Source organism: Zootoca vivipara, chromosome 10 (assembly GCF_965207765.1).
Source record: "Zootoca vivipara chromosome 10, rZooViv2.hap1.1, whole genome shotgun sequence".
NCBI lineage: Eukaryota > Metazoa > Chordata > Lepidosauria > Squamata > Lacertidae > Zootoca > Zootoca vivipara.
The window spans coordinates 49110046-49136611 of record NC_142593.1 but is presented as its reverse complement, the minus strand read 5'-3'; the positions used below and the strand labels follow the sequence as shown (position 1 = coordinate 49136611).

Genomic DNA, 26566 nt, shown 5'->3' with positions numbered 1-26566 from the left:
AGTGCAAGGCGTTTCCCTTATGTTCAGAGAGCAAATCTCCAGAGTGCTTTTGAATGGGACACCTATTTAAGGCAATAGGATCCACAGCTTCCTGCACAAAGGAAGCAGGCAGGATCAGGCAGCTTTCTATAATTTCCGGCAAGATCCACCTTTTTTTCTTTTTAACCCACCCCCATCCGCTGCCATTATAACGCTGCAGACCTCATACCCTCCATTTTTTTGTATTATTATTTTTTAATTCTCCATCCTCTCAGCGCTTAGCTCCCCTGTGTGTGGGTGTGCTTTGAATTAATCCTTTGGAGTGTTTGTGTGTGTGTTTTCCCTCCCTCCCCCCTCCTTAGCCACACCGCTCTTCCCCCCCCCAGCCCCCACACACATACAACACCCTGATTTCTGGGTGTGTTAACTCCAATGTAGCTCTTTCAGCTCCGTGTGTGTGTGTGTGTTCTCTCTTTCACCCCCCCCTTCTCCGCCCCCAGGCATGAGAAGCTGCAAGATGGTCCGGGTGGTTAGTGTTCTGGGTCTGGTGATGCTCTGCGTAGCTCTGCTGATTTTGTCCTTCATCAGCTACGTGTCTCTGAAAAAAGACAATATCTTCACCACTCCCAAATACGCCAACACGGGAGTGCCACGAATGTACATGTTCCACACTGGATTTAGGTGAGTGCTTGAAAATACATATATGTATATATTTAAATGTACATATATCATCTTCCAGGGGAGGAAAGAGCAAGTGAGCTGGGCGGAGTGTATGCATGCTGGAGAGGAAGGGTCAGAGGAGGGGAGGGTGTGTGTTGTGGGGGGGGGGGAGATATTACTATTATTATGATCATTATTGGATCAACGCTCCGGGACACCCCCATTCCCCACCTCTTCGCTTTTTGTGCCAGCAGTAAACCAAGCCCCCACCCCTCCCTTTTAAAAATCGATCAGATCACGCAGAGGTTTGAGGTGGGGGGGGGTTGCCTCAGTGGCCAGAGGAAGGTGGGAGGTGAGGAACCCCCCGGCTCCTATAGATATAGATAAAATATGATGCGGGTCTCTGACGAGAATCATGGTGGCTCGCTGCCCGGTTCATGTATATTCCATCATGGGGCGAGCTGATGGCGCAGGCGCCCTCTTTCCCTGGCTGGGGAAGGGGGAAGACATCGGCGCGGTTTCCCCACCGTTTGGGGGGCGGGGTGGGGGTGGGTTGACAGATGCACAAACGCTCTTTAAACGCGCAGGGGGCTTGGAAGGGTCTCCGATCGCTCCCTTCCACCATTCCTTGTCTTCCCCCCTTCCCCCCCTGGTGTTTTGCACTGCCCCACAAGTCTGGTGATGGAAGTGGGGAGGGGTGTCCTTTGTGTGGTTGTGGCTTTCTTAATTTTATTTTTTAAATGTATTTTTTATAATAAAAAACTGCTTTGGAAGCGCTGCGCTCCCCAAAGAAGCGCAGATTTACTCCCCATTTTAGCGCCGGCAGATTAGAGGATGTGCGCGCAGAGATCGGGCCCGGAGAATTGGGGGAGGGGAATTGCAGGAGGAAGGTGGATTTTCCAGGCAGGCGTGAGGCGGAAGTCGTGGAGACGATTCGCATGCTCTGCTGGGTCTTCCTCCTCCTCTGCTGGTCCAGAAGCCGGGAAATGCCCCACGCTGTGCAGACGTGGCGTTGCATTGGCTCCTTGCAAAAAAATAAGCCCCTTCCCAGCGCCCACACAAATGCTCCTGGGGTGGGGTGGCGGGGTTGCTTTGAAGTGGCCTCCTCCCTCTCAGAAAAAAGAAGAGTCTTTAAAAGTGAAGGGAAACTTGAGGCTCCGAGGCGAGAGGTTGTCTTTCGGAGGCCGCTGGATTAGGCGGTCGCTGTCCCTGGTGCTGATTTTGCATCCGCTCCCGTTCTGCGCCCCTCCGCCTTCACTCCCTTCCATGCTTATTCTCCGTTTATGAACCGGCCAGACGCTAACGGCTCTGGCTGTTCGGAATAGGGGGGGGGAATCAAAACCAGAGTTTAGAAGGGACCTCACATGCCATTTAGTCCGACCCTCTGCTTCTAATTAAGGAGAACTCTCAGATCACAACATTTGAAAGGGCGGACCATTCTGTTTGTTTTCTACTTTTGTGCGTAGGTGCTGCCTACCAAAGGAAGCAGAACTGGGCTAAACGGCCCAGAGGTTTCGACTCAGTACAAGGCACTTGGATACCTTAATCTATGTTCTGTGCATGGGTGCCTCTTGAAATGGCTTTTGCATGTTGTCTTCTCCATGCTGCCACTTTAATAAATAGTGTTATGTAACCATAATGCTATGGCTGCTTCTGGTGGCATCGTCCGCTGTCTAGACTAATGTGTATACTGGCTCTTAATCATTAGAAAATTTGAAGTATTGGGAGAAATTAAAGGCTAACAGCATAATCAGATACATGTCTTCTCAGAATTAAGTCTTCACGAGTTCATTGGGACTTACTGTTGTTTAGAGTTGCAGCCTAAAAGATGCTTTACATCAGGGATAGAGAATCTGCTGTTGGGTTCCAGCTCCCATTAGCCCCAACTAGCATGAGTGATGGGAGCTGATGTCCAACAAAATATGGAGGGCACTTTAGGCTCCTCATCCCTACTTTACATGTTACATTTGTTCTAGTCACATGTAGATAAAAAGTATTATGTATTGCTCATCAGGTGAGAAGAATGCACACTGGCACATTTGCAAAGCTAAGCAGGGTCCGGTATGTTTTCACATTGGATGGGAGACTGCATGTTGAAATTCCTGCATTTCAGGGGGTTGGCCTAGATCAGTGTTTCCCAATCTTGTGCCTCCAGATGTTTTGTGACTACAATTCCCATCATTCCTGACCACTGGTCTTGCTAGCTAGGGATGATGGGAGTTGTAGTCCAAAAACAGCTGGAGGCACAAGGTTGGGAAACACTGGCCTAGATGACCCTCAGGGTCTCTTTCAACTCTATGACTCCCTGTATGCATGCAGCAAAATGCTTAGGAAGGACTCTAGTTCAGTGGTAGAGTAGCTGCTTTGTTAAATCCCTGGCGTCTCCAAGTAAAGAATGGAAGATACTTCCGCCTGAACAACCCTGGAAAGCAACAATCAATCAGTGTAGATAATACTGAGTTAGATAGACCAGTGGTATGGCTTGGTATGAGGTAGTTCCCTAAAGTACGTCCAGGTGAGAACACACAAACAATGATCCACACACAGGTTTCAAGCATTTTCATCAATGGAAATTTTTTTCTCTTTTTTTTTATTTCATAAAATTTATACACCGCCTGAGTGTAGAAAAAGCCACCTCAAAGTGGTTTGCAAAAGAAAAAACAGAAAATTGGGGGGGGGGGGGTTTTACAACCGTACTTACAAAAAGTTAAAAACTTAACAAAAGTACAGAGAGGAAGAAGGGCCAGTCTTCAGAGGAGTTTCTCTTACAGGTTCTAAAAATCTCAGAAATTTGCTCTGCAGTTACTGGGAGAAGGGCTTTTTGAGTGTAGCTTCCTCTCTTCTGTGGAATAGCATTTGTTGCCATGATAAGACAGACAACCACAATCTGCACTTTCTGGAAACAGCTGGAGACAGGCTTTTCCAGCTGGATAAATGGGTCTTTGCTTTGTCTGGTTTTAGTTTCATTTTAGATGTATTTGCTGTTTTTCGCTTTTTCATTATCTTTCATGTACATCACCTTGAGATTGTTGTTTTGAAGGCAATTAAGAAGAAGAATAGTAATTTAAAAAATAAATAATAATAATAGGTGGGGCAGAAGAAGCAGTAGAGCAGGCATCCCCAAACTGCGGCCCTCCAGATGTTTTGGCCTACAACTCCCATGATCCCTAGCTAACAAGACCAGTGGTTGGGGGAGATGGGAATTGTAGTCCAAAACATCTGGAGGGCCGAAGTTTGGGGATGTCTGCAGTAGAGGAATAGGAGAGTATGAAGCACATGAATTCCTGGAAACAAGGAGAAGGCCAAAAAGGAAGATGATTAAAAGTGGTAGCAAGCATAGTTTCAGGTCTCTAGCTTTCCTGTAGCTTTCCATAGCACATTTTCCTCCCCACAACATATTAAGTGCAAGATTACATACCGGTATGTAGCAGGATCTAATAGTAAACTTTCCATTACTTTGGGCAACAGAAGCAATGCTTTCGAATGCTCTTCCTGTGGGGGAAGCGTCTCCCAGTGCACGTACGAATAGCATGTCAGGGAGAATGAACAACTTGCCTCTAACATTTTCTCCAGGTTCTCATCTGGACTGGGATTTGGTGAGATACGCACAACTGAGCATGTTTAGATTCCGGGTATAACGTGTCACAGAAAGTATTTTGTCTATTTGATGGTGGGATGTCCTTGAAGACTGGCTCGCACTTCATTCTAGACTGTAATAGACTAGTTAATTTGCTCCTTCAAGCTTTGAGTGAATTCACTGATGGTATGGATATGTGATCCCTTTCAGGTCCCAGTTTGCACTGAAGTTCCTTGACTCTTCCTTTGTACCCAATACAAACAACGTGAACCATGAGTTGCAGGATAAAGCTCCCAAATGGACATTCAACAGAACAGCATTTTTGCAGCAAAGGTGAGAGAGAACAAGACAAACCTAAGCAATCAAGCCAAAAGCATGTTGTCATGTTTCTTTAAAAACAACAACAAAGCAATCACAATTGTTATTTAACTAATTATTTGGCAACAGGTAGTGTGTGCTCTTAGGAGTTTTAAAGATCAACCAGCCATAACAGTGATCTGTGATTTAACGAGCAATGCTTCGAGGTGGGGTTCTGTGTTCAAAATCAGAACTTCTGCTTTTCTCAAATGTTTGAAAACAGTGCCTATACCAACAAATGCTAAGTCCTTCCTATTTTGAGAAGGCATGTTTTTACTACAGGCCTGTCGCTGAAGGTGTGACTTGTTTCTGATCAGTATGTGAAAGTTGTATTCTATTTCTTTCTCATCTCCATGGCCTCCTAGCAACCCTAGTTCCATTAGCATATCATGGTGGGGCAGAAGTGCTTACCTGACCTCCAGCCCCAGCAAATGAGTTTCTACTGCTTGCTGGGAGTGCCATGGCTGCAGAGAGGACGGCATGGTACATACACGCCAGCAGGTGCATCAGGCTGGCACAGCCAGGGCGTTTGCATTGCACCAGGTTTGTCGCAGCCTCACCCCAGCCCTCCCAGTAAGCAGCGACCAACTCACCTGCCAGGAGGTCAGGTAAGCACCACCTCCCCACCATGTCATCTTCTTGTCGCTCTGACCCCCGTTACACTCCCGATGTGAGAGCAGCTCTGCCACAACAAAACCCTGCTTGCTGAGAATTCTGAAGTCAACAGAGAAAGCTGAAGGAGGATAGAAATCAATTGTACAGGAGATGGCTGCTTTCTCCATCCAGTGATGTGGGGTATAAAATTTCCCAGGGCTTTCTTTTTCTGTGGGAAGTTTTCCGTTCCCTAAATTCATTAGTATCAATGAATGGATTCCAGATGCGAATAGAATATTAAGCAAGCTCGGCAATTTCAAAGATGTAATTAATATTTGTCCGGTGATAATCCCCAGCGAGTATGTGAGTCAGCGTATTTTGTGCGCAATTCTTTGGGTTTCTAACATTTATTAGTGGGTCAACAGTTTTCAATAACTTCGGGGAGGGCCCTTAGTTTTAAAGGATATAAGAGAAGCACATGATCTTGTCTTTCAATTTTTACAAGTATTCAAATAATACATAATTTAAGCTGTACCTTATTTCTTCCCTTCAAATTTTTGTGGGGAATTGGGACAAAAATTAACATGGGTGGCTCTGTGGGTTAAACCACTGAGCCTAGGGCTTGCCGATCAGGAGGTCGGCAGTTCGAATCCCCGCTACGGGGTGAGCTCCCATTGCTCGGTCCCAGCTCCTGCCAACCTAGCAGTTCGAAAGCATGTCAAAGTCAAGTAGATAAATAGGTACCACTACAGCGGGAAGGTAAACGGTGTTTCCGTGTGCTGCTCTAGTTCGCCAGAAGCGGCTTTGTCATGCTGGCCACATGTACGCCGGCTCCCTTGACCAATAACGTGATATGAGCGCCGTAATCCCAGAGTCGGTCACAACTGGACCTAATGGTCAGGGGTCCCTTTACCTTTACCTTTACCTTTACCTTACTTTTCTGAGGGTGGGGGCTTTGTTTACTAAATTGCCGGGGGGGGGGATAACATGCTAAATTAAATCACTTGCTCGCACATCAGAAAACTGTCAGGTACAAATTATCCTGTGCAAGTTAGCTTAATATCCACAGGAAACATTTCCAGAAACATTTTCCCATATTAATTTTTTGCAAAAACCCACATTGCTATATCCATGCATAGTTTGCCTTTCCTTATTTCTCTCTGTCCACTAATTTCCCCAAGGAGCTTAGAGGGGTTAAAAGGAGAGAGGGCAAAGGAGATAACCATTGATGAAGAAAGGTATCCAGGAGCTTCTCATTTCCAGTGTATATGAAATGTGTCTCCACCCCAACTTTCTCTTATCTTTTGGCCCAGGAGCCTTCAGAATTATTAGCAGGCAGAGCCCTCACATTATTGGGAATGACCTTGCTCAGTGGTAGAGCATCTGGCATTTCCAGGCTGGGAGATACCTCTGTCTGAATCCTGGAGAGCTACTGCCAGTCATTGTAGACAATACTGAGCTAGATATGCCAATGGTCTGACTCTGTATAAGGCAGCTTTCTGTGATCCTATGTAAACCATCTTTCCTATATGCCAAGAGCACACAACTCCTGCACCCGGTTATTGCATGAAAAAACAAAATAATGAAAATGCTCTTGATTCCTGCTGTCTTCTATTAGTTTTGTTCAAGTACTTTTGAATTGGGTCGAGTTTTACCAAAGCGGACACTGTTGGCTAATAGCTACCTGTTCTGTCTGAAATATAGACTGGGATGATACTGTGCTGCAATGTTTAAAAAAAACAAAAAACTACAAATATATTGGTCCAACTGAATGGGCCAGTGCAGGCAGAATGTAGGCTTAAATGCAGTTAAGTAATTGGGGGGGGCAGTTATGAGATCAATTTATGATGTTACGTTTGCAGTTATATTTTGTTTTATTCTTTCTTGTAAACCATCTTGGAAATAAGATTGAAGGGCATGCTTCCTCCTCCCAACTCCTATGTAGGAACACAAGAAAAGCTCTGCAGGATCAGACCAAATGCCCGTCTTGTCTAGCATTCTATTCTCACAGTATCCATCCAGATGGCTATAGATGGGCTGGTGGATACAGAGGAGTGGTAGGAGGCACTCGCTGGAGAACTCCCCCAGTGAAGAGGACTCAGAGCCAGGGGATCAGTGGTGGAGTGATGATGAGTGGTCAGAGGAAGAAGAGGGAGCAGGCTGGCAGGGGGAGATGTCGGAAGCTGAAGTGGCAATAGGCTTTAGTGAGCAGGAAGAAGCTGGGGCAGAGAGCAGTCCAGAATCAGAGGCAGAAGTGGAGGCTGGAGAAGAGTGGGGACAGGCTGCTGAAGACACCAGGGACTTTCCCCCTCCTGTTGTGACCAGCTCCCCTCCCCACTGGTCTCCCAGAACATACAGAGGAGTGAAGAGGGCAGAGCAAAGAGAGACAAGGCAAAGGCACCTCAGGTTGCTGGAGAAGGAACCAAGGGAGGAACCTTAGAGAACGGTGGGACATTCAGTCCTCACAACTGCCTTGTTGGGGCAAGGCCTACTGGGAAGAGTTGCTGTGACCACTAGGAATGCACTATTTTTGGTTTCTTAGAATAAAGAGATAACTTCACTGACACCCCCCCCCCAGGTGTTTTATTGCTGACCTGCTCCTGATAAAAGCCTGCAAGCAGATCCTGAGTGCAACCATCCTCTCCTCTCTCATGATTCCCAGCAGCTGGCATTCAGAGGCACACTGCCTTTGAGAGTGGAGGTAGACATGTAGTCTTGGTAGCTACTGTGTACCATTGATAACCTTATTCTCCATGAATTTGTCCATTCTTCTTTTGAAGCCACCCAAGACGGTGTTTCATCAGTGCATCTTGCGGGAGAAAATCCCATAGCTTAACTAGCTTACGTTATGTGAAGAAGTCTCTTTCCTGGAGCAGCCGGTGGATGGGTGGATTCCCCTGGACCGCCCTCTGCCAGGGTAGAAAGTGAGCAAAGAAGACCTGCCCTCAAAGTCGTCTTTATTGCAACTGTGGAAAATTTCATTGTGAGGGGCTGAAAAGGGGTGTGCCGCGTGAGTATGTCAGGGGTGGATCAGAAGAGGCCTTGGTTCCACAGGATCCCAAGCCCTCCTGCTCCCTTGACATACCCCCAACAAGGGAGACAAACTATGCCAGTCCTGGAGCAGGCACAGTTATTTTCCCTCCCCTGGAAACCAGTGGATTGAAGGGCAGAAGCAGCCTTCCAGTATTGAAGGGCAACCTTCCAGTATGGTCAACACAAGCCCAGTAGGGTTTAGGAAGTGGTGGTTCCTCTACCAAGGACTCTTCCTCCTACCCACTTCTCTATAGCATTGCTCTATTAAGAATTACATTGGCACGGACCTTAACCCCAGTTAATGGCAGACCAGATTTCCAGTTTAACCAGTAACCAAATTATGGTTAACAGGACTTTGTTAGCAGTTGCTGCAGATGGATTTCTTAACTGGTTAAGGCAAGAGGGGAGGATTTGTGCAGACTGAAAAGGGGGCTGCAGCGTTGTAGCTCGCTATCGATCCCTTAACCTTTGCTTCAGAGGGATCCGGCGCTTACAACCATGTGAGCCCAGCAAGCAACATAGAATAACCTGGAATCACATAATTCATTCAACCAACAGGCTGTTCAAATGTGTTGCATGCTTTCAAATCCAAGAGCTTTCTTCTATGGAAGTGGACATCTAGCGTCAAGTAAAATAAAAAAAAAATGGAATAAGCCACGGTGCTCTGAGGTCAATGTAGGTATGTTGACTGCTGATTGGATTATATTTTATTTGATCCTGCAGGCAGAAGAGGCTAGAAGTTGGATTACATGGCTTTTAAAATAGGGGTGGCAAAAGGAAACACAACAGCTTTGGGTTAGGAGTGTCATCAGCTCGGTTTCCGTTTTGATGCACCTTTGTAAGGTTTGCAATGTACAAGGCACAATGTGAAATTTCATTAAGTGGGCAAGAGTCTATTCAGTTTCAATTTGATTGCGGACTCTTCTTGTCAGTGGGGTCAAGAATATGACGCGTTATTTCCATGGAACCTTTCTTCAACTTTATATATATATACTGTCGTGCTGGCAAATCCAAGGCAATTTTCTGTCACATAAGCAAGTTCTAGATCTTATTAAGCTTTAAACATTTCAGGCCAGCATGTCTGTAGGTTGCTCTGAGGGCCATCAGAACAGAGCAAAGTGAGGTCTGCCTAAGGGAGACGCCGGTAGGAAGGCAAAGCCGGGACACGCAAGGGAAACTTACCAAGAAGCTAGTTTCCAAATTCCCCAATGTGTTGCAAACATAAATGTTTTTCAGGGGAAATGCGCTGCTCATAGATTGTGGAATGGCAAGATGTGCAGAGCCTTTGACTCAATCGCTCCTGAGTCCCCTCACCATCACTGTGGAGTGCATAGGTTGTTTGATTGTATTTTAAATATTTGGTTGGACGCCATCCAGAGTGGCTGGGGAAACCCAGCCAGATGGGCGGGGTATTAATAATAATAATAATTATTATTATTATTATTATTATTCAATGAAGGAGGAGACTTGCCAGATAGAGGGCAGGTAGTATAAATCTTTGGGGTCAGCCTAATTGCTATGCAATGAGTTTGTGTAACTGGCTTCTATTCTGCTTATTATGATTTGGGAAATAGTTTTGGTTTGAAAATTTGAACATACTATTGCACGCCACACCAGTCTCCAAACAGTGCAGAATTCCAGGCACTTACCCAGGGTTTATGTTTCCTTTGGAATGAGGGACAATTGAGACTGTGATGTATTTATGATACATGGCTTATTTACACATATATACAGCCTGAGCCTACAATGGAAGAGTTCACTTCATTTAACATCCCAATAGGGTCTTGTTTCACCCATAGCCATAGCCTTGGGTGCAAGCAGAAATCAGGCATGCCTCTTCCTCACAGGATTCAGCCTGCTTCTTCCTCCAGTTTCTAGCTTACACACACAACTAAGCTCTGGCCTTTGCTTTTTCTAACTACTACCAGCAAGTTGAGGGGGGGTGCCATTTGTCATCTGGCATAGAGCCACTTCCTTTGTACCCTTAATGGTCTGTTACCTAGGCTGTCACCTCACCAGGAAGCTAACCAACTATTCCAGAAATTTGAATTCTTGCTTAAGTTTTACAACTTGCTGGATCAAGGAATTAGAAGGCTCTCGGCATACAGCCTGCAAACCCCTTCTCAACTCATAAGAATGTGTATGCTCTGCTTGTCAACCACTCTGCAAACCCCACTTTCCCCACACCTGGCCAACACCTCTTCCCTTTACACCTGACCCACCCCTTGCCTATCCCCGCACAGCCCGCTCCAAGCCCCACCTTTAGAGAGCAGTTTCTGAAGTGCCTCCATTATATCATGCTCCAGTTGTTTTTAATGGAGGGGCAAGGTGCTTCACAGAACATTCCCCCCACCCCCATGCAATGCCTGCTCCCTTATCTGCCTGCCATTCTATCATCTCGCTGAAATTAGCATGGCCACCTATCAGCAGCCATGTAAACTGCAGCATGACAACAGACTTACATTTCTATGTATATAGAAAGATACTGTTTGGTTTTTAGAATGTTGTAAGCCACCTTGTGGTCTCTGATGAAAGGTGGTCAATAGATGAAGTAAGTAAATAAATGATTTCATTGGTGGCTGGAAGAGGCAAATTGCAATGCAATGCCATTACCAGATGGGTAAGAGATGTTAAACTTTCCAGGGAAAATGGAAGGAACCCGCAGAAGAATGCTGTTTTCTGTAGTATTTCCAGTGTTATGCATAGCATGTAGTTTCCAGCCCGAGCCCTTTGGAGGAAGAGCAGCAAATAAGTAATGAAATAGACCAAGTTGGTTAGTTTTCTCTTGATGATGAGTAAATGGAAACCATAATGGTATTTTTATTAGCCTTATTCACTTTAGGTGAAATTTTAATATTTGCAAATTGACCTTATGATTCCCCAAATAGAATATTAAGAAGCTGTGTGTCTGCAAAGGAGAGACAACTGAATGTTGCTTCGAGATGCCAAATGAGGATACTGGAAGCACTTGCTTCAAAAAAAATTGAGCGCATTATCGTTAATGACATTTAAGGATGACTTGAGAGTTCTGTGCTGATGATACAGGGAATGCACAGTAATGTTTCTTTGCAATAATCTTTCCTTCCCCCCTGCAAGGTAATAATATAAGGTACCTTCGCAGTTTAATTCCATTTGAAAGACTTATATAAACTCTATTGCAATCAGGTACAGCAGTCCCAAACCAAAATGCATTATCTTTGTGGTCTAGTAGAGGTTGACAAGCGTCAGTGGTCAGAGTCTCAGTTACGTTCAATTACACAGGGCACAATCTTTAAGAAATTTTTTTTTTTGGCTGAAATGCATTTCTTAAAATAAAAAAGTCTGTAATCCTGGCAGCCTTTTCATTATAAGAGACAGTGAAAGAGGGTCTTTGCAGCACCTTCTTCATAAAGTCTAGAGCAGAGGTGGGGTAACATCAGGCTCAGAGGCAGGACATGGCTCTCCAGGCCTCTCTGTCTGGCCTCCAGGACTTCCCAGGTCACACACCCTTATTGAAGCTGCTTCACACACACCTTTAGTGTTTTTGACTGACTGGACCATGTCCTTGAGTCCTGACAATGCTTCTTGGTTGCCTGTATGGAGGAGAGAAAAAGGTGTGTGAGTTTATGTAGTGGGAGATTAGCAGACAAACTTTAAAAATACATATTCTTGCTAGTTAGCATGAGAAGAGGCTAAGTCCACAGAGCTACAGTGCTACCTCGGTTCGCAAATGGCTTGGCTCCCAAACGCCACAAACCCGGAAGTAAGTGTTCTGGTTTGCAAATATTTTTCGGAAGCTGAACATCCGACACGGCTTCCGCTTGAGTGCAGGAAGCTCCTGCAGCCAATCAGAAGCCACACCTTGGTTTTCAAACCGTTTCGGAAGTCGAGCAGACTCCCAGAATGGATTAAGTTCGAGAACCAAGGTACCACTGTATATTGTTGAGAGTCAGAAACTCAGACCATAGAAATACAGTTGGTAGAGAGGGCTCTGTGTGATGTCATTTCCCATCATCTCCTGGAGAGGAAGGAGCATATAGTACTTCCTGTTCCTCTCCCTCTCCCCCCCCCCTCTCTCTGAGTAGCCATGACGCCAGTCATGCCCTGTGCCTAAGATTCCCCGAGACTGGCTATACTGTAAATATAAGTATTTTGCTTGCATAGTTTTTACTGCTACTGTTGCTGTGAACCAATGCAAGATTATAAAGTAAGTAAATCTTATTTTTATACTTAGTTTACACGTTGTTGTTACACGTTCATTGTTAAGCAGGCTAAGAAGGGGAAAGCCAGCTTACAAAGTGAGTCTTTGCAGCCCAGTTCCTATGCTTCCAATTTCACTGCCAATAATGGGATTTAAAAACTCTGTTTAATTCACGCACGTGGGCAGCTGGAGGGATAAATTGCAATGAACATATCCTCTCCTACCCATTAAAACCCATCCCACACAAACTAGCCTAGTGCACATTGCTCCACTCACTTTTGCCTCTGTCACTCTCATGTGACCCCCGGAAGGTGGTTCAGATTGAAAAAGGTTCCCCACCCACCTGGTCCACAGATATTAGGTTGGATCTAGAGTTCATTCCTGCCAACAAAGGGAGAAGTTGGCCGAAGTTGCTTCTCCCACTTTGCCAATGGGATCAATAACCTTCCATGGACAGACGCAACCTTCCTTTGCGGAAGGCAAAGTCTGGATCCAGCCAATTGTTTTTGAAGGAGGGCTCAGACCAACAGCATTTCTGTTGCTTCTTAGCACAGGATGGAAAGTATCTGATACTGGTGAATTATTTATCTTAATTTATAAATAGAAATCCTAGCCCACATTCTTCCAAAGCAGCTTACAGATAAGTCTTATGCAGAGTAGATGAATGGGCCGAACCTAGGCACGTTCATTAATTTCAGTAGGTCTACTCTGTGTAAACCCTATTTGAATACCACTCTATTAAATCATGCACGCATACATCCCATAATAAAAACTAAAATACACACACGTGTATATATTACATTACACAAAGCATCCAATTTTCTTTAAAGCAGCAATGTTAGAAGTGGTAATGGAATGAAAGCACATCCCCACAAATAACAGATCCATTTATGATATTCACTTTATTCCTCTTCCATTGTTTTCCTCCTCGTCATCATCAATGATTTATTAATTGTCTGCTTAACAACTATGTCAGTGTGATGTACACTAATAATACAGTTGTACCTTGGTTCTCAAACACCTTGGTTCTCAAACGCTTTGGTTCCCAAACTCTGAAAACCCAGAAGTAAGTGTTCCAGTTTTCGAACGATTTTTGGAAGCCAAACATCCGATGCGGTTGTTGGCTATTGTTCCTGGGGCATCTGCACCAATCAGAAGCTGCGCCTTGGTTTTCGAACATTTCGGAAGTCAAACAGACTTCCAGAATGGGTTAAGTTTGGCGCTTTTGTTTTTGCTACCCACAGTTGGCCAAGTAAGCAGATGTCTTCAGAAAGACAATGAGTGGGGTCTGAAGGCCTTAGCCGTCTCCCACTGATGCCCCACATGGACTGGTGTTTAGTGTCATACCGCTCCTAAAAAAATAGAGGTTCCAGATAGCCTTCACGCCTAATGATAGATCCCTCTAATCCTCTTCTAAAGCCGTGTAAAGCTAGTGGCCATCAGCACATCCTCTGGTAGCAAATTCCATAAACTTAAGTGTTACTTAGTTAATTAAACGCGTGCTAGCCATATGTTTAATTTTGATGATAAGTGGAGACACACACACACACACACATTTCAGAATTAATCCTAGGAAGAGGGTTGATTGTTTTAATCCACTAGACGTCCTAAAACTAATTCACTTTCGCAGATGAATTCTAGATTGGAAAGGCTTTAGAGCCCAGTTTGCAAATGCCCAATGTCTTCGCTGGAAGCTGGAAGCTTGTGCCCATTCTAGGCACATCACCAGGAAAGAGGAAGTTCAGGACACACATACACATGCGGGGGGGGGGGAGTGGAGGAATAGGAGGGTGCAGATTTGCATATACTTTGTATATGCTAATTTAGATACAATTTTAGAAATAATTGGTGGTCGTCAGCTGAACGTTACTCAGAGTAGACCTGTTGAAATTAATGATGGACCTAGCTTAGTCATGCTCATTCATTTCAGTGGGTTTACTCTGAGAAGAACTTAGTTTAACACCACCCAGTGACTGTAATTTAATTAGAAATATAGTATTATTGTGGGAAAGACTATGACCAGTTGACCTGTCTGCCTGATCTGTCTGCTGTCCAGGTACTAACTGCTGATGATCAGCTTCAAGTCTCCTTTTCTTCTTTGTTATCATTATCTATCTTGAACATAGCTGCCAAGTTTTCCCTTTTCTCGCGAGGAAGCCTATTCAGCATAAGGGAAAATCCCTTTAAAAAAGGGATAACTTGGCAGCTATGATCTTGAAACCGGACCAGAATAGCTCTTCAAATTGAGGGCCCCCATCAAGTGAAGCAGTGTAATTCAACCTCTGGTCCCCAGATGCTGTTGAACTGCAGATCCCATCATCCTGAATACTGGCTAAGCTAGCTGAGAATGTTGGGAGTTGTAGCCCCCCCCCCCCAAAAAAAAATTATTATTATTATTATTACTACTATTTATTATTATTTATACCCCGCCCATTTGATTGGGTTTCCTCAGCCACTCTGAGCGGCTTCCAACCGAATATTAAAAACACAATACAACATTAAACATTAAAAAATTTCCCTAAACAGGGCTGCCTTCTGATGTCTTTTAAAAGTAAGATGGTTGTTTATTTCCTTGACATCTGGTGGGAGGGCGTTCCACAGGGTAGGCACCACTACCGAGAAGGTTCTCTGCCTGGTTCCCTGTAACCTCCACTTCTCGCAGGGATGGAACCGCCAGAAGGCCCTCGGAGCTGGACCTCAGTATCTGGGCAGAACGATGGGGGTGGAGATGCTCCTTCAGGTATACTGGGCCGAGGCCGTTTAGGACTTTAAAGGTCAGCACCAACACTTTGAATTGTGCTCGGGAAACTCTGAATTAGAGGGCTGCCCCCTGTAGAGTAGAACACATGGTCACCCTAACCCATCCAAACATGGTCAGCATTATTTAAAACAGAAAGACATAAATCAAGCCAGTGGCTTGTCTAGTCCAGCATCTAGTTTTCACAGAAGCTGATCAGATGCCTGTGGGAAGCCTGCAAGCTGGGCATGAGCAACAACTGCACTCTGCCCACCTGCAATTCCCAGCAGCTGGTTTTCAGACATCTATTGCCTCTGACAGTGGAGATAGAACATATGGTAGACATCATGGCTAGTAGCCATTGTCCTCTGTTAATTTATCTATTTCTCTCTCAAAGGCATTCAAGTTGGTGGCTGTCACCACCTCCTGTAGAAGTGAGTTCCATCATAGTTTAACTTTGTGCTGCTTACTGGAGGCAGGAGTCTGCAGAGAAGGTTACATCCAAGTCAAGAAGGACCAAGGTTGCAGAGAGCTGGGCTGCCATATGTCCGGAATTTCCTGGACATAGCAGGGATTCGTCCATTGAAAATGGCGTCTGGGGAGAAGTTTCATAACCTGGGACAACCCAGGCGCATGGAAGCCCATATTGGAAGTGTTGATTTATTGGCGATTTTCCTTAAAAAAAAAAAAGCTTTAAAATGTCATTTTATTTGGAGATTTTATAAATAAATAGAAGCTCTTGTGTCCAGATTTTCACTTTTTGAAATATGGCAACCCTAGCAGAGAGACCTGTAAGCCCAAGTGTGCTTCTATTTAAATCCTAAGCAGTTGTGCATTATAGGTCTTACGGAGCTTGGTTCTCCAAAGATAGCATAAAATGTTCCAAAGGAAGGTTGACAGAACTCATTCTGCTGAAGTGTCTCCTTGTTGACTGTCGTTGTGGTTGCCAGTTACGCTAATACTTTGGTGAAATTTTAGAAATGGATGCAGGGTCAGTGTGGGGGTTGTGAGGAGATTTGACAAGGGGATCAGAGACAGCGATAAGGGCCCATTTCAGCCAATGCTGTCCCCAAACTTCTCCCAAGGTGCAATAGAGGAATGAGCTTCTACCTTCCCACAGCTAACCCAAACCCTTGGGCACCAAGGGGGTATCTGAGAACACTATGATGTTTGCACAGGGTGGCATTCGCCAGGAAAACTAGTTATGATATAAGTGTGCTACAGACCTTAATTAATCTATTAATCATAGTATCTGAGAGGGAAGCGTGTGACTAAATAAGGTCACAGAACAAGATGAGGTTCCATATCGAGTTATGGGCTGTACATAATAGACGGTTGGTACATTGGCGTACTGTTGTCTTTGTCCATGGAGTTGAGGCTCCAATACTTTGGCCACCTCATGAGAAGAGAAGACTCCCTGGAAAAGACCCTGATGTTGGGAAAGATTGAGGGCACTAGGAGAAGGGGACGACAGAGGACGAGATGGTTGGACAGTGTTCTCGAAGCTACGAACATGAGTTTGACCAAACTGCGGGAGGCAGTGCAAGACAGGAGTGCCTGGCGTGCTATGGTCCATGGGGTCACGAAGAGTCGGACACGACTAAACAACAACAACAACAACAACAACAACACATTGGCGTAGTGATGGTTTCTAGTGATACGCCAGATTAATAACCCTCTACTGGATCAACCTGCAACAGGAGGGGGGGTTTAGATACACCTGGATATTAGATATAGTGTGATATGTTAATTGGATAGGTGTGTGGCAGTTAAGTAATGTACAATCAATAGTCCATGTTCCTTAAGTATGGTTAATAGGTTTATAAGTTCAGGCGTACTCATATTGTTAAGGATATTATGTACTTCTTAGCTTAATGTACTTGGTTGTTTAAGCATTAAGAATGAGGACTCAACATTCACACCATACATTTAAAGTTCTTCAAACAGTTGTTGCTTGGCCTCATAGAATTCTGGGAGCTGTAGTTCACTAAAGGTGCTGAGAGTTGATAGTAGACCCTTGTCCACCTTCCAAAGCTACAATTCCCAGAGTTCCCTGGGAAGAGGGGTTGGTTTTTAAACCCCTCTTGAGAATCGTAGCTCTGGGATGGAAATGGAGAATGAACTTCCCCTTTGGGGAGCCTTCTTTGCACCCCAGTGTGGCGTCCATGAACATCATAGTGTTCTCAGGTACCCCCTTGGTGCCCATCGGGGGCCCCTGCCCCTCCCAATTATTTTTAATGAGGTTTCTTGGGCAGTTTGTATGTTTTTGGGTGGGGGGGCTGTTTGTTTTATCTGTGTTTCATTTGTTTGGTGGGCATGCAGATGTTTTGCCTGGTGTTTGGAAAGGGGGCTCTGAGCATCACCAATTTTTCTTCTATGCCTTAGATTTCCAAATGTGCCCTCATGCTAAGAAAGGTGGGGTGGCTGCTGCTGCTGTAGTTTTTCTCTCTTGGTTCAGTCTGTGGAGAAGAACTTCCTTGTTTGTTCTGAAAGAACTTCCTGCTTCATTTTGAGGTTATTTTTTTGGAAATCTTGCCTAGTAGAGAAGTGTTGAGAGTTCATAGGAGTCTAAGATTTTGGGGTAGCTGTGACTGCCCATCCAAAATGTGATCATACTCTGAAGCCCTTTTTCATGTGCCCCCTCCTTTGTGGAATGCTTTCCCCAGAGAGACTCGTCTGGCTCCTTTAGGTGCCAGGCAAAAGCATTCCTCTGCCTTTTAAACTGTGGTAGGGTATTTTTTGTTTGTTTGTTTGTTACTGGGTGTTCTTATATTTTAAACAGCCGTGTGATCTTTGGGTGAAAGGCAGTATAGAAATTTAATAAACAAATAAAAGCAAAAGCAGCAAAGAACTACATTTTTAATCCCTTTCTGACTCAGGATTAATTTCATGCCACAAAACAAATTCTCAGTAGGTGAATATTATTATTATTAATAATAATAATAATAATAATAATAATAATAATAATAATAATAATAATTACCCCGCTAATTCAGATAAATTAGTGAAATGAATGCCTTTTATTTCACAAAACATTTAGATCACTTGATTGTAATGAGAGAGAGAAACCGTCGAAGTAACGTGCAATGGAAATTCAAGGAAAACATGACTTAAATCCCTCTGAAAGACGCTATTGAAGTAGTCCAAATCATTTGCCCATGTATGTGCGCAGAAAATAGTAGATCTAGCTGAAAGGAAACACATGGAGATCTGCATTGATTACTGCAATGCATCCCTAATTATAATTATTATATAAGTGTTGTGTAATCAAGAAGGTTCTATAATCATAGAGGGGAGGGTGGCTGTGAGGAGTCATGCCTCTGTCTATCCTGAATGGAGCTTGTATTCATGAATCTGCCATTACACTACTTACTGCCTGGATAGTCATAGGGAAGGTAAGTTAATTTAGGCCCAGATCATGCGATCTATTTTCAGATGGGGGGGGTGCTGATATTGACTGTGCAATTTGGGCACGTGTGCATTAGATTTTATAAGCTTGTGGGGCAAGGAGCTAGAATAATGGAGAGTTTTGTCTGAACCAAGCCCAAATGTACTCTGTTCTTGATGTAAATCAGGAGTGGGGACCTTTGGTCCTCCTAGTACTGTTGGACTTCAACTCCCATCAGCCCCAGCATAGAAAATGACCAAGGGTGATGGGAGTTGCAGTCTTAGCAACTTCTGAAGGGCCAATAGCTCTGCGTCCCTGTTGTAAATATTAGTATTATTAGTATTCCCTGCCCTTCTTCAAAGGGCAGGTTAAAATTAAAATATAGTATTAAAAACAAAAACAGACCACGAAGCAAAATGGAATAATCCTCAGTAGTATCACCTCTGTGGGGACTATCTGATCTTTACAGGGAGGGAATTCCATAGCCAGGGTGTCACCACTGAGAAGGCCCTGCTTCTTTTGGTGAAAGGTGCCGTATTCCCTGTGGGCACCGCAAGCAGTTCAGAAAAACAGGTTGGCTGGAATGGAGGAAGGCGCTCCTTCAATTACATAATTGTGAAATTAGTCCTTTACTTCCCATTTCCTCAAGGCAAAGATAACAATTCAACATAAGAAGGAAGACCCATCATGTTCATGAAATGCATATCCTTTTATTGTTCTAGGCGAGAAATTCTTCAGCATGTTGACGTGATCAAAAACTTCTCCTTGACGAAGAATATGGTTCGGATTGGGCAGCTGATGCATTACGATTACTCCAGCCACAAATATGTCTTCTCCATTAGCAGCAGCTTCCGCTTGCTGCTTCCAGATGTCTCTCCTATTCAGAACAAGCACTACAATATTTGTGCCGTCGTCGGAAATAGCGGCATCCTTGTGGGCAGCCAGTGCGGGCAAGAAATAGATAAGTACGATTTTGTTTTCCGTTGCAATTTTGCCCCGACTGAGGCATTCCAGAAGGATGTCGGGAGGAAAACCAATCTCACCACCTTCAACCCCAGCATTCTGGAGAAGTACTACAACAACCTGTTGACCATTCAAGATCGAAATAACTTTTTCCTAAGCCTGAAGAAGCTCGACGGCGCCATTCTCTGGATCCCAGCCTTTTTCTTCCACACTTCAGCAACCATTACAAGAACATTGGTTGACTTCTTTATTGAGCATCGTGGGCAGCTAAAAGTCCAGCTGGCTTGGCCAGGAAATATAATGCAACATCTCAACAGGTGCGTTTAACTCACCCCTTGATGCTGTTGTTTGCTTTCGTTATAGTTTGCAGTGCGGTTGAGGAGCAGCAGTCAAGAATCGAGGGGTTTCTAAGAGAGGCAGTGGGTTGTTTATGAATGCGTTCATTAAATTTGTGCCCTACTTTCCTTTAGCAAAAAAAAATAACAAAGAAGGAATCGTGATACAGTGGCCCAGTAACCATGTAATGCTAAGCCAAGCCATGACTTAGCACAAGCAAACATGCAGGTTGCTGGAGAGCAGATCAAAGGCATTTTGCTCCTCTGGTCCTGCTGCTACACAGAGCTAAGCCATGGTTTGGCTTATTGCTATGTGCAAACCCTGGCTTGTAGCTTATCTCCCCCCAACAAACCATGAGTGGTAAACCAAGAACGAACCTTGGTTACAGATTGTGGTTTGTCTCGACAAACCATGAGCCCAGGTTCAGGTGTAGCACTAAGACAAACCATGACTTAACCCCTGTGGTAGGGGCAGGGAAGGAGTGCGGCAGCTGCCATCTTTGCTCCTGGAAGCCGTACATTTGCTCATTCACATTTGTGAACAATCGTAGCTAATCAGAATTTTTATTAAGACAAGATTGTCAGGTCTTTGCCAGTTTAGATTGCTGGGTAAATGAACAATGGCCTCGGTCCAGTATACCTGAAGGAGCGTCTCCACCCCCATCATTCTGCCCGGACACTGAGGACACTGGCAGTTCCCTCGTTGCGAGAAGCCAAGTTGCAGGGAACCAGGCAGAGGGGCTTCTCGGTGGTGGCGCCCATCCTGTGGAACGCCCTCGCATCAGATGTCAAAGAGAAAAACAGCTACCAGATTTTTAGAAGACATCTGAAGGCAGCCCTGTTTAGGGAGGCTTTTAATGTTTAATAGATTATTTTATTTCATTTTTCTGTTGGAAGCCGCCCAGAGTGGCTGGGGAAACCCAGCCAGATGGGTGGGGTATAAATAAATTATTATTATTATTATTATTATTATTATTATTATTATTATTATTAGGTCCACAAACTCTAGGGAGCTGTGGAATCAGAGGTGGTGTAAGTAGAGAAGTGTAGAGTAAATAGAAATTGCCACCAGGAGCTACAAAAACATATCTAAACAAGATGGAAAAAAAAGACAACCAGACTCAGGATCAGGAATAGCCAGGGTGCAGCTGGGGCAGAGATGAACCAACAGATCTTTAGATGTTGCTGAACTACAACTTCCATCATCCCTGTCCATTGGCTATGCTGTCTGGAGCTGATGGGTGTTGGAATTCAACAACCTCTATCAGGCCACAGGCACCCCATCCCAGATCTAGAGGGAAGCTTTGAGGGAAGCATTACACTGAACTCCCTCAGAAGCTAAGACTTGACCATGATTCTCAGTATCAGCGAATGATCATCGGGGGAACATAGGAAAGCTGCCTTACTCCGAGGCATCCAGATGCTGTCATTCTCAGTCAAAACAGAAGTCGAGATGGCCACGTTGGCCCATGAAAAATATTCCCTCTTGGGCAGTCCCTTAATTGGGCCAACTACAATATCACAGAATACTGAACCAGCTCTTATATTGTCCAGATTCATCAGGCTAAGTGGGAAACAGAGCAGTCGCGTGGCTTATATTGAAGCCATGAAGTCTGCATCTGGTCACGGTTTTAATATGGAACATATTAAAGTACCCAACACTGGGTAGGGCGATTTAAGTTGCTGTGCACATGTCAGGGTTGCCCCAAAAGGTGAAGGAAGGCCCTTAAGCTTACCAGTCAAGGAATCTTTGAAAAGAAGCCCAGAAGACAAGAGCTATCAGTACATGGTGGCCTTGGTTGGCCAAGGTTTCCATCACTGGCAGACACGTCATCTTTCTGTGAACTCCTTTTCAAACACTCTCTTAAGTTTTGTGCAGTTCAGATGCAAATGTATGGGCAGAGTTTGTGCTCCTGAAGATGCAGTCCTTGAGCTCTGAGACACATGGAGCTATAATAAAAATTTCCTTTGCCCCAGGTATCAGCTGAGTCTCTCCCCTTTGGAGGCTGGGGGACTTCGTTCATTTAAGGTGCTCTTTCCCCTATTTTTCTTGTGCCATAGATATCACGTTGCACCAAGTGACTGCTAGGAACAAGAAGTACAGCAGCAGCTGACTCCTCGTCTCTGAGAAGATGAGAACAGTCAAGAACAGCTAGTCTTTTCATCTTTTCAGAGATGAGATTCGTCACTAGAGCACTCACAAAAGCAGGCATAGCCAACTCGGCCCTCCAGATGTTTTGGGGCTACAACTCCCATCATCCCTAGCTAACAGGACCAGTGGTCAGGGATGATGGGAATTGTAGTCCCAAACATCTGGAGGGACGGAGTCTGCCTGCACAAAAGCTCGCACATTATTTTTCGATGTCGTGGTTGGCCTAGTAAAGATGTTGCCCTAAAAGGGATTTCAAAATGACATTATTATGCATTTCCAGAACATTTCCATTCAATATATATATAATCCGTTTCCCATGTCATGCTTTCTTTTTATTTCACAGGTATTGGAAAAACAAGCACTTGGCACCCAAACGGCTCAGTACAGGTATTCTCATGTATACTCTGGCATCTGCAATTTGCGACGAAATCCACCTATATGGCTTCTGGCCTTTTGGATTTAATCCGAACAACCGGGAAGACCTTCCGTACCATTACTATGATAAAAAAGGAACAAAGTTCACGACCAAGTGGCAAGAGTCCCACCAGCTCCCTGCCGAATTCCAGCAACTCTTTCGAATTCATGGGGAAGGTCTAGCAAAGCTGACTTTGTCCCAGTGTGCCTAAGGATTTAACACTTGAAGTGCCAAATGATTGTCGTTGTTTTTTAAGGAAACAAAAGTGCCCAAAATGAATTCACCGGGGTTTTTTTTCCAAAACAGAATTCTAAGTGGGGGGGCAGAGAATTTGTGGGCAGGGATTCCCCCCCCCTTTTGATTCAGAGATGCTCTGAAAGCACCCTTTTATCACAATCTTTTCAAGCATTGGAGGGTGTCTAGCATATTTAGCAACGTGGAAGGATTTCTTCTATTTGTGCAGTAGGAAAGTCAAAGCTGTTTACAGCAGAAAGTTTTGCATTTCTGGTTATGCTGCCAAGGTGGCTCTCTTTAAAGTATTTTCATAGTCACGTATTTCTCACATTCCGCTCAATGTCTCAAAATGTCGAATGTTAAAACACCTGTGTTTGCTTATTAAGATTCTTCGCTTGTTTTCTTGGCTAACTTGCACAGCTCCTCTTAGTAGCTGAAAAACAGTTTGAGGACCGCTCCTGAATGTTCTGACCGAATGACCATTTGCACCAGTATTAACTCCATTAAGGTCAATGGGAATGTATCACTGTAAGTGGCCATTGTATTATTCCAAAGATCTTTTGTTAGTTTAACAAGCCCAATGGGGAGTGAAATTTACTTTCCATGCAGGCACGCAGAGATGGTCCATTGGATACCCACGGGATGCATTTGGTCCTTGTCACAATCTTTTGTGGACTCCTACTTCTATCCCACTCAAGCTTGTCCCAACCACTATGGCTAGGTAGAGCAGCTCTGGACACAGTACAGGGCCAGGCATGCTTGATCTGTGCCACTCCCAGTGTTTAAACGAAACACTTCTCCCTGTTGCACAGTGTGCTTGTCAAGTGAGAGAGACTTAGCAAATGCCCTTTGTAAAGTAAGAGTATGCCACCAGAAGTCTCTGTGGCAATACAGAAACTTCTGTAGCACCCAATCATTATCTCAAAGGGCATCTGTGAAAGCAAGAATTGCCACATCACGTCTAGGCCAATTTATTCAACCAAGGGGGCTGCAGAACCCACCAACCAAGGAGGTTGCAGCCTCTCCCCAGCCAAAGGGCGCAGGCATGACACCATAGCCAGGGAGGAGTTCATGTGTCAATGAACTCAGTCTGGGACAATCCGGCCCCTGAGGCTGAAGACATTGTCCGTAACTGCTCTACAGTTTTGAATAGACCATGAACGCAATGCTAAAATGTTTGGCCATGTTGAGACTAGTTAGAAAAGCTACATATGAGTTTGAGTCATTCGGTTTTTGCCATAGTTTCTGATGAGTTTGAAGTTCTTGGATCAGGGATGAGAAAGCTCTGTTGCTGCCAACATGGTGCCCTGCCATGTCCCCTCCTGGTCTTGCCAGGGGGTGCAGTGCAGTGGCAACACCTCACCTCCTGCCCCAGAGTGTCCCCATCGCTGCTGTAAATGGAGAGGATTCATGAGAGCTCCAGACTAAGGTCTCCTTCTTTCCTCATCTAATATCGCCCAAGTATTTGTCCTGACATGACTAATGGAGGAATGCCATTGTTTTCACACCAGGGCTGGGAATGTTTTTTTGGATTTCCCCTCTAGAAATCTACTTCACTTCTAAACTTCACTGTTGCTATAAGTCACTGCATTCCAGGAGTTTAAACCCCAAGCTACATCATGGTGTGTGTGTGTGTGTGTACCCACACCCACACATACATATATAGTGTGTTTGTGGGTGGGGTGTGGGTGTGGGTGGGTGGGTGTATATATATATATATATATATATATATATATATATATATATATATATATATATATACCCAGTTTAGTCAAGCAGTAAGGGTGTTTTCTGGTTTGTTTTTAAAACAAACTTTAATACAAGCATTCATTAAAAGTACCGTCATAAAACAGGCACACACACACACACACACACACACACACTCCTTTATTCTCATGCAGGATGGAATTCATGTTTTAAAAGAGACAAACATACAACAACAGCAAAAACGATGGTTTTGCTTCAAAAATATTTTGCCCATCTGAAGTTTTTTGCAGATTTAAAGCAATAGATTGATCGGAGTAGTCAACTAAAATATGTATGCTTAACCAAGCATGGGGTTTTTTTCGGGGGGGGGGCAAATGGGGTGGACCATCTTTCAAGTCCTTCCACTTTCCAAAATTAAAATCTCAGAAACAATTAAACTTGCAATGTATACCATAATCCTGCAGAACTTGCTTTTTCAAAAGGAAATAAATAGTTATTTCAGCTTCGTGTAGTGTGCCATGAGCTTTGCTAAAGACTTCAAATGATCCGATCTTTAAGGTCCTCTACTGAAATAACAGCCCATTGACATTAATGGTCTATCACTGGAGCATCTTGGGGATCAAAGCTATTCAGCCTATATTTCAATATAATCTTGAATGTTTGTTTTAACCTCAAGCTTTGATATTATTGATGTATGGTTCAAAAGCTTCATTGGTGTTAGCTGAGCTGGTTCAGATGGCCATATCCTGTCCTTAAACACATGGTTCTTCTCTTCCCCTCCACAAAAAATGTATAGGAACTGATTCGCACTTCCATTATTCCACCATGATATCCCACTGAAGAAGACCCTGCACTTAACATATGTTTACCGGTGATATCATTGACATCAATAACCATTTGCCATTGTGTCCTGTATTGGAGGCTGATAGTGGAAGAACAGCGCAACAAAAAGTAGTAGCCTGATCATATATTTGATACATGTGTACTTGGGGAGAAGCAGATAGGAGTTATTAAATGTGGGCGATGAAATGGAAGCCTCCTGACTTGCCATTTTTGCAGATGGGACCCTGAGGATAGTAAGCTCCTAAACAGAGCCTATCTCATTGTGTTAGTTACCCTAGATTGCTAAGGTTTTCATTTTGGTTTTTTGTGGTTTTTTAATACATGTTAATGTAAGATAACCTATAGCGGTCCAGGCATTTGGGGACTTCGAAGCTAAGTCCTAAATTAAGAACATGATCAGAAGCCAGCCTGGTTATTCTATATGAATTATAATTTTCATCCTTGATGACAATTCATGGAAGGCATTCACTGAATGTTTGAACAGCACTGATCTCTAATTATTGATATGTTGTTGCATTAAGAGGGACATAGTAAAAAATATTGTTTGTGTTACCCACAGGCTAATGTGCTTTGTGAGTATCTCTCTCTCTCTCTTTTCTCAATTCCTAGTTGACGACGGTACGAAATTGCACTGACCGCTTATGTGCTCCTTATTGTATAGCTACCGTTGTTACCAAGTCACAAAGTTGGTCATCAATCCAGCTAAGATGAATTGCTGGGTGTAATGGCCTGCAGTTTTCGAACCTCTTTAACAGGAGCAATCCATTGACCTCAGTAGAAATCCACCCAAGAAAACATTGTGCAGGTTAACGCATATGGCTTTGTAAAAAGAGAGGAGAGAAACAGATCCAAGAAAGAAAACAAATTATTCAGACATTAGTAATTGGAATTCAGAAAGGTATTGACAACGAAAGGGTCATATCATAGTCATTGATTTTCATGTGGAATTCGCCATTGATATTTCATAACCTCATTGAATATTTCAGAGCCATAGATTCCATCGGGGAGTCCAACTTCAAAACCAACAGCTCAATATCATCCAAAGCAAATTACTTTTTTTAACGTATCAATACTCTTGGTTTCAGGGCAGAAGTCTCTCCTTAAAGCAAAGTGTATGATTCACGACCATGCATTTCCTATATGCTGTTTTAATCCTACTTTTGAAAACTGGTGTGATCCTACAGTTGTTAGCCAAAACTGTAAATAGCTTTTATTTTTCTGGTGGCATCAGTTGAAAGGACTTTCACTGTGTTTGTCCAAAGCAACCCCATTGCCGAGCCCAAGAGAGGCTGTTCAGCAATCGTATAAATGCTTGAGTACCATCAGTCCTAGAATGGTATGTAACACTCATGCAACATAGATTTTTAAATGAGTTGTGAATTCTAGGGTGACACAACTCCTTGAGTAGCATG

General features: G+C 44.0%; 1 protein-coding gene across 1 annotated transcript; it reads left to right on the top strand.

The window, feature by feature from the left end:
• ST8SIA3 (ST8 alpha-N-acetyl-neuraminide alpha-2,8-sialyltransferase 3) lies at positions 1-23068 on the top strand. The gene is made up of 4 exons (XM_035101008.3): positions 1-660; positions 4427-4549; positions 19228-19785; positions 22299-23068. The coding sequence occupies exons 1-4, from the start codon at positions 482-484 to the stop codon at positions 22579-22581; spliced, it is 1143 nt and encodes a 380-aa protein (XP_034956899.1). The 5' UTR covers positions 1-481; the 3' UTR covers positions 22582-23068.
• The last annotated feature ends 3498 nt before the right edge of the window (positions 23069-26566 follow it).

Bases quoted from the DNA above. Each gene is read 5' to 3' on its own strand.
- ST8SIA3 (XM_035101008.3), top strand. From the start codon at position 482: ATGAGAAGCTGCAAGATGGTCCGGGTGGTTAGTGTTCTGGGTCTGGTG. The intron at 4,550-19,227 runs GTGAGAGAGAAC...TTATTGTTCTAG, and splicing joins ACAGCATTTTTGCAGCAAAG to GCGAGAAATTCTTCAGCATG. The intron at 19,786-22,298 runs GTGCGTTTAACT...TTTATTTCACAG, and splicing joins ATAATGCAACATCTCAACAG to GTATTGGAAAAACAAGCACT.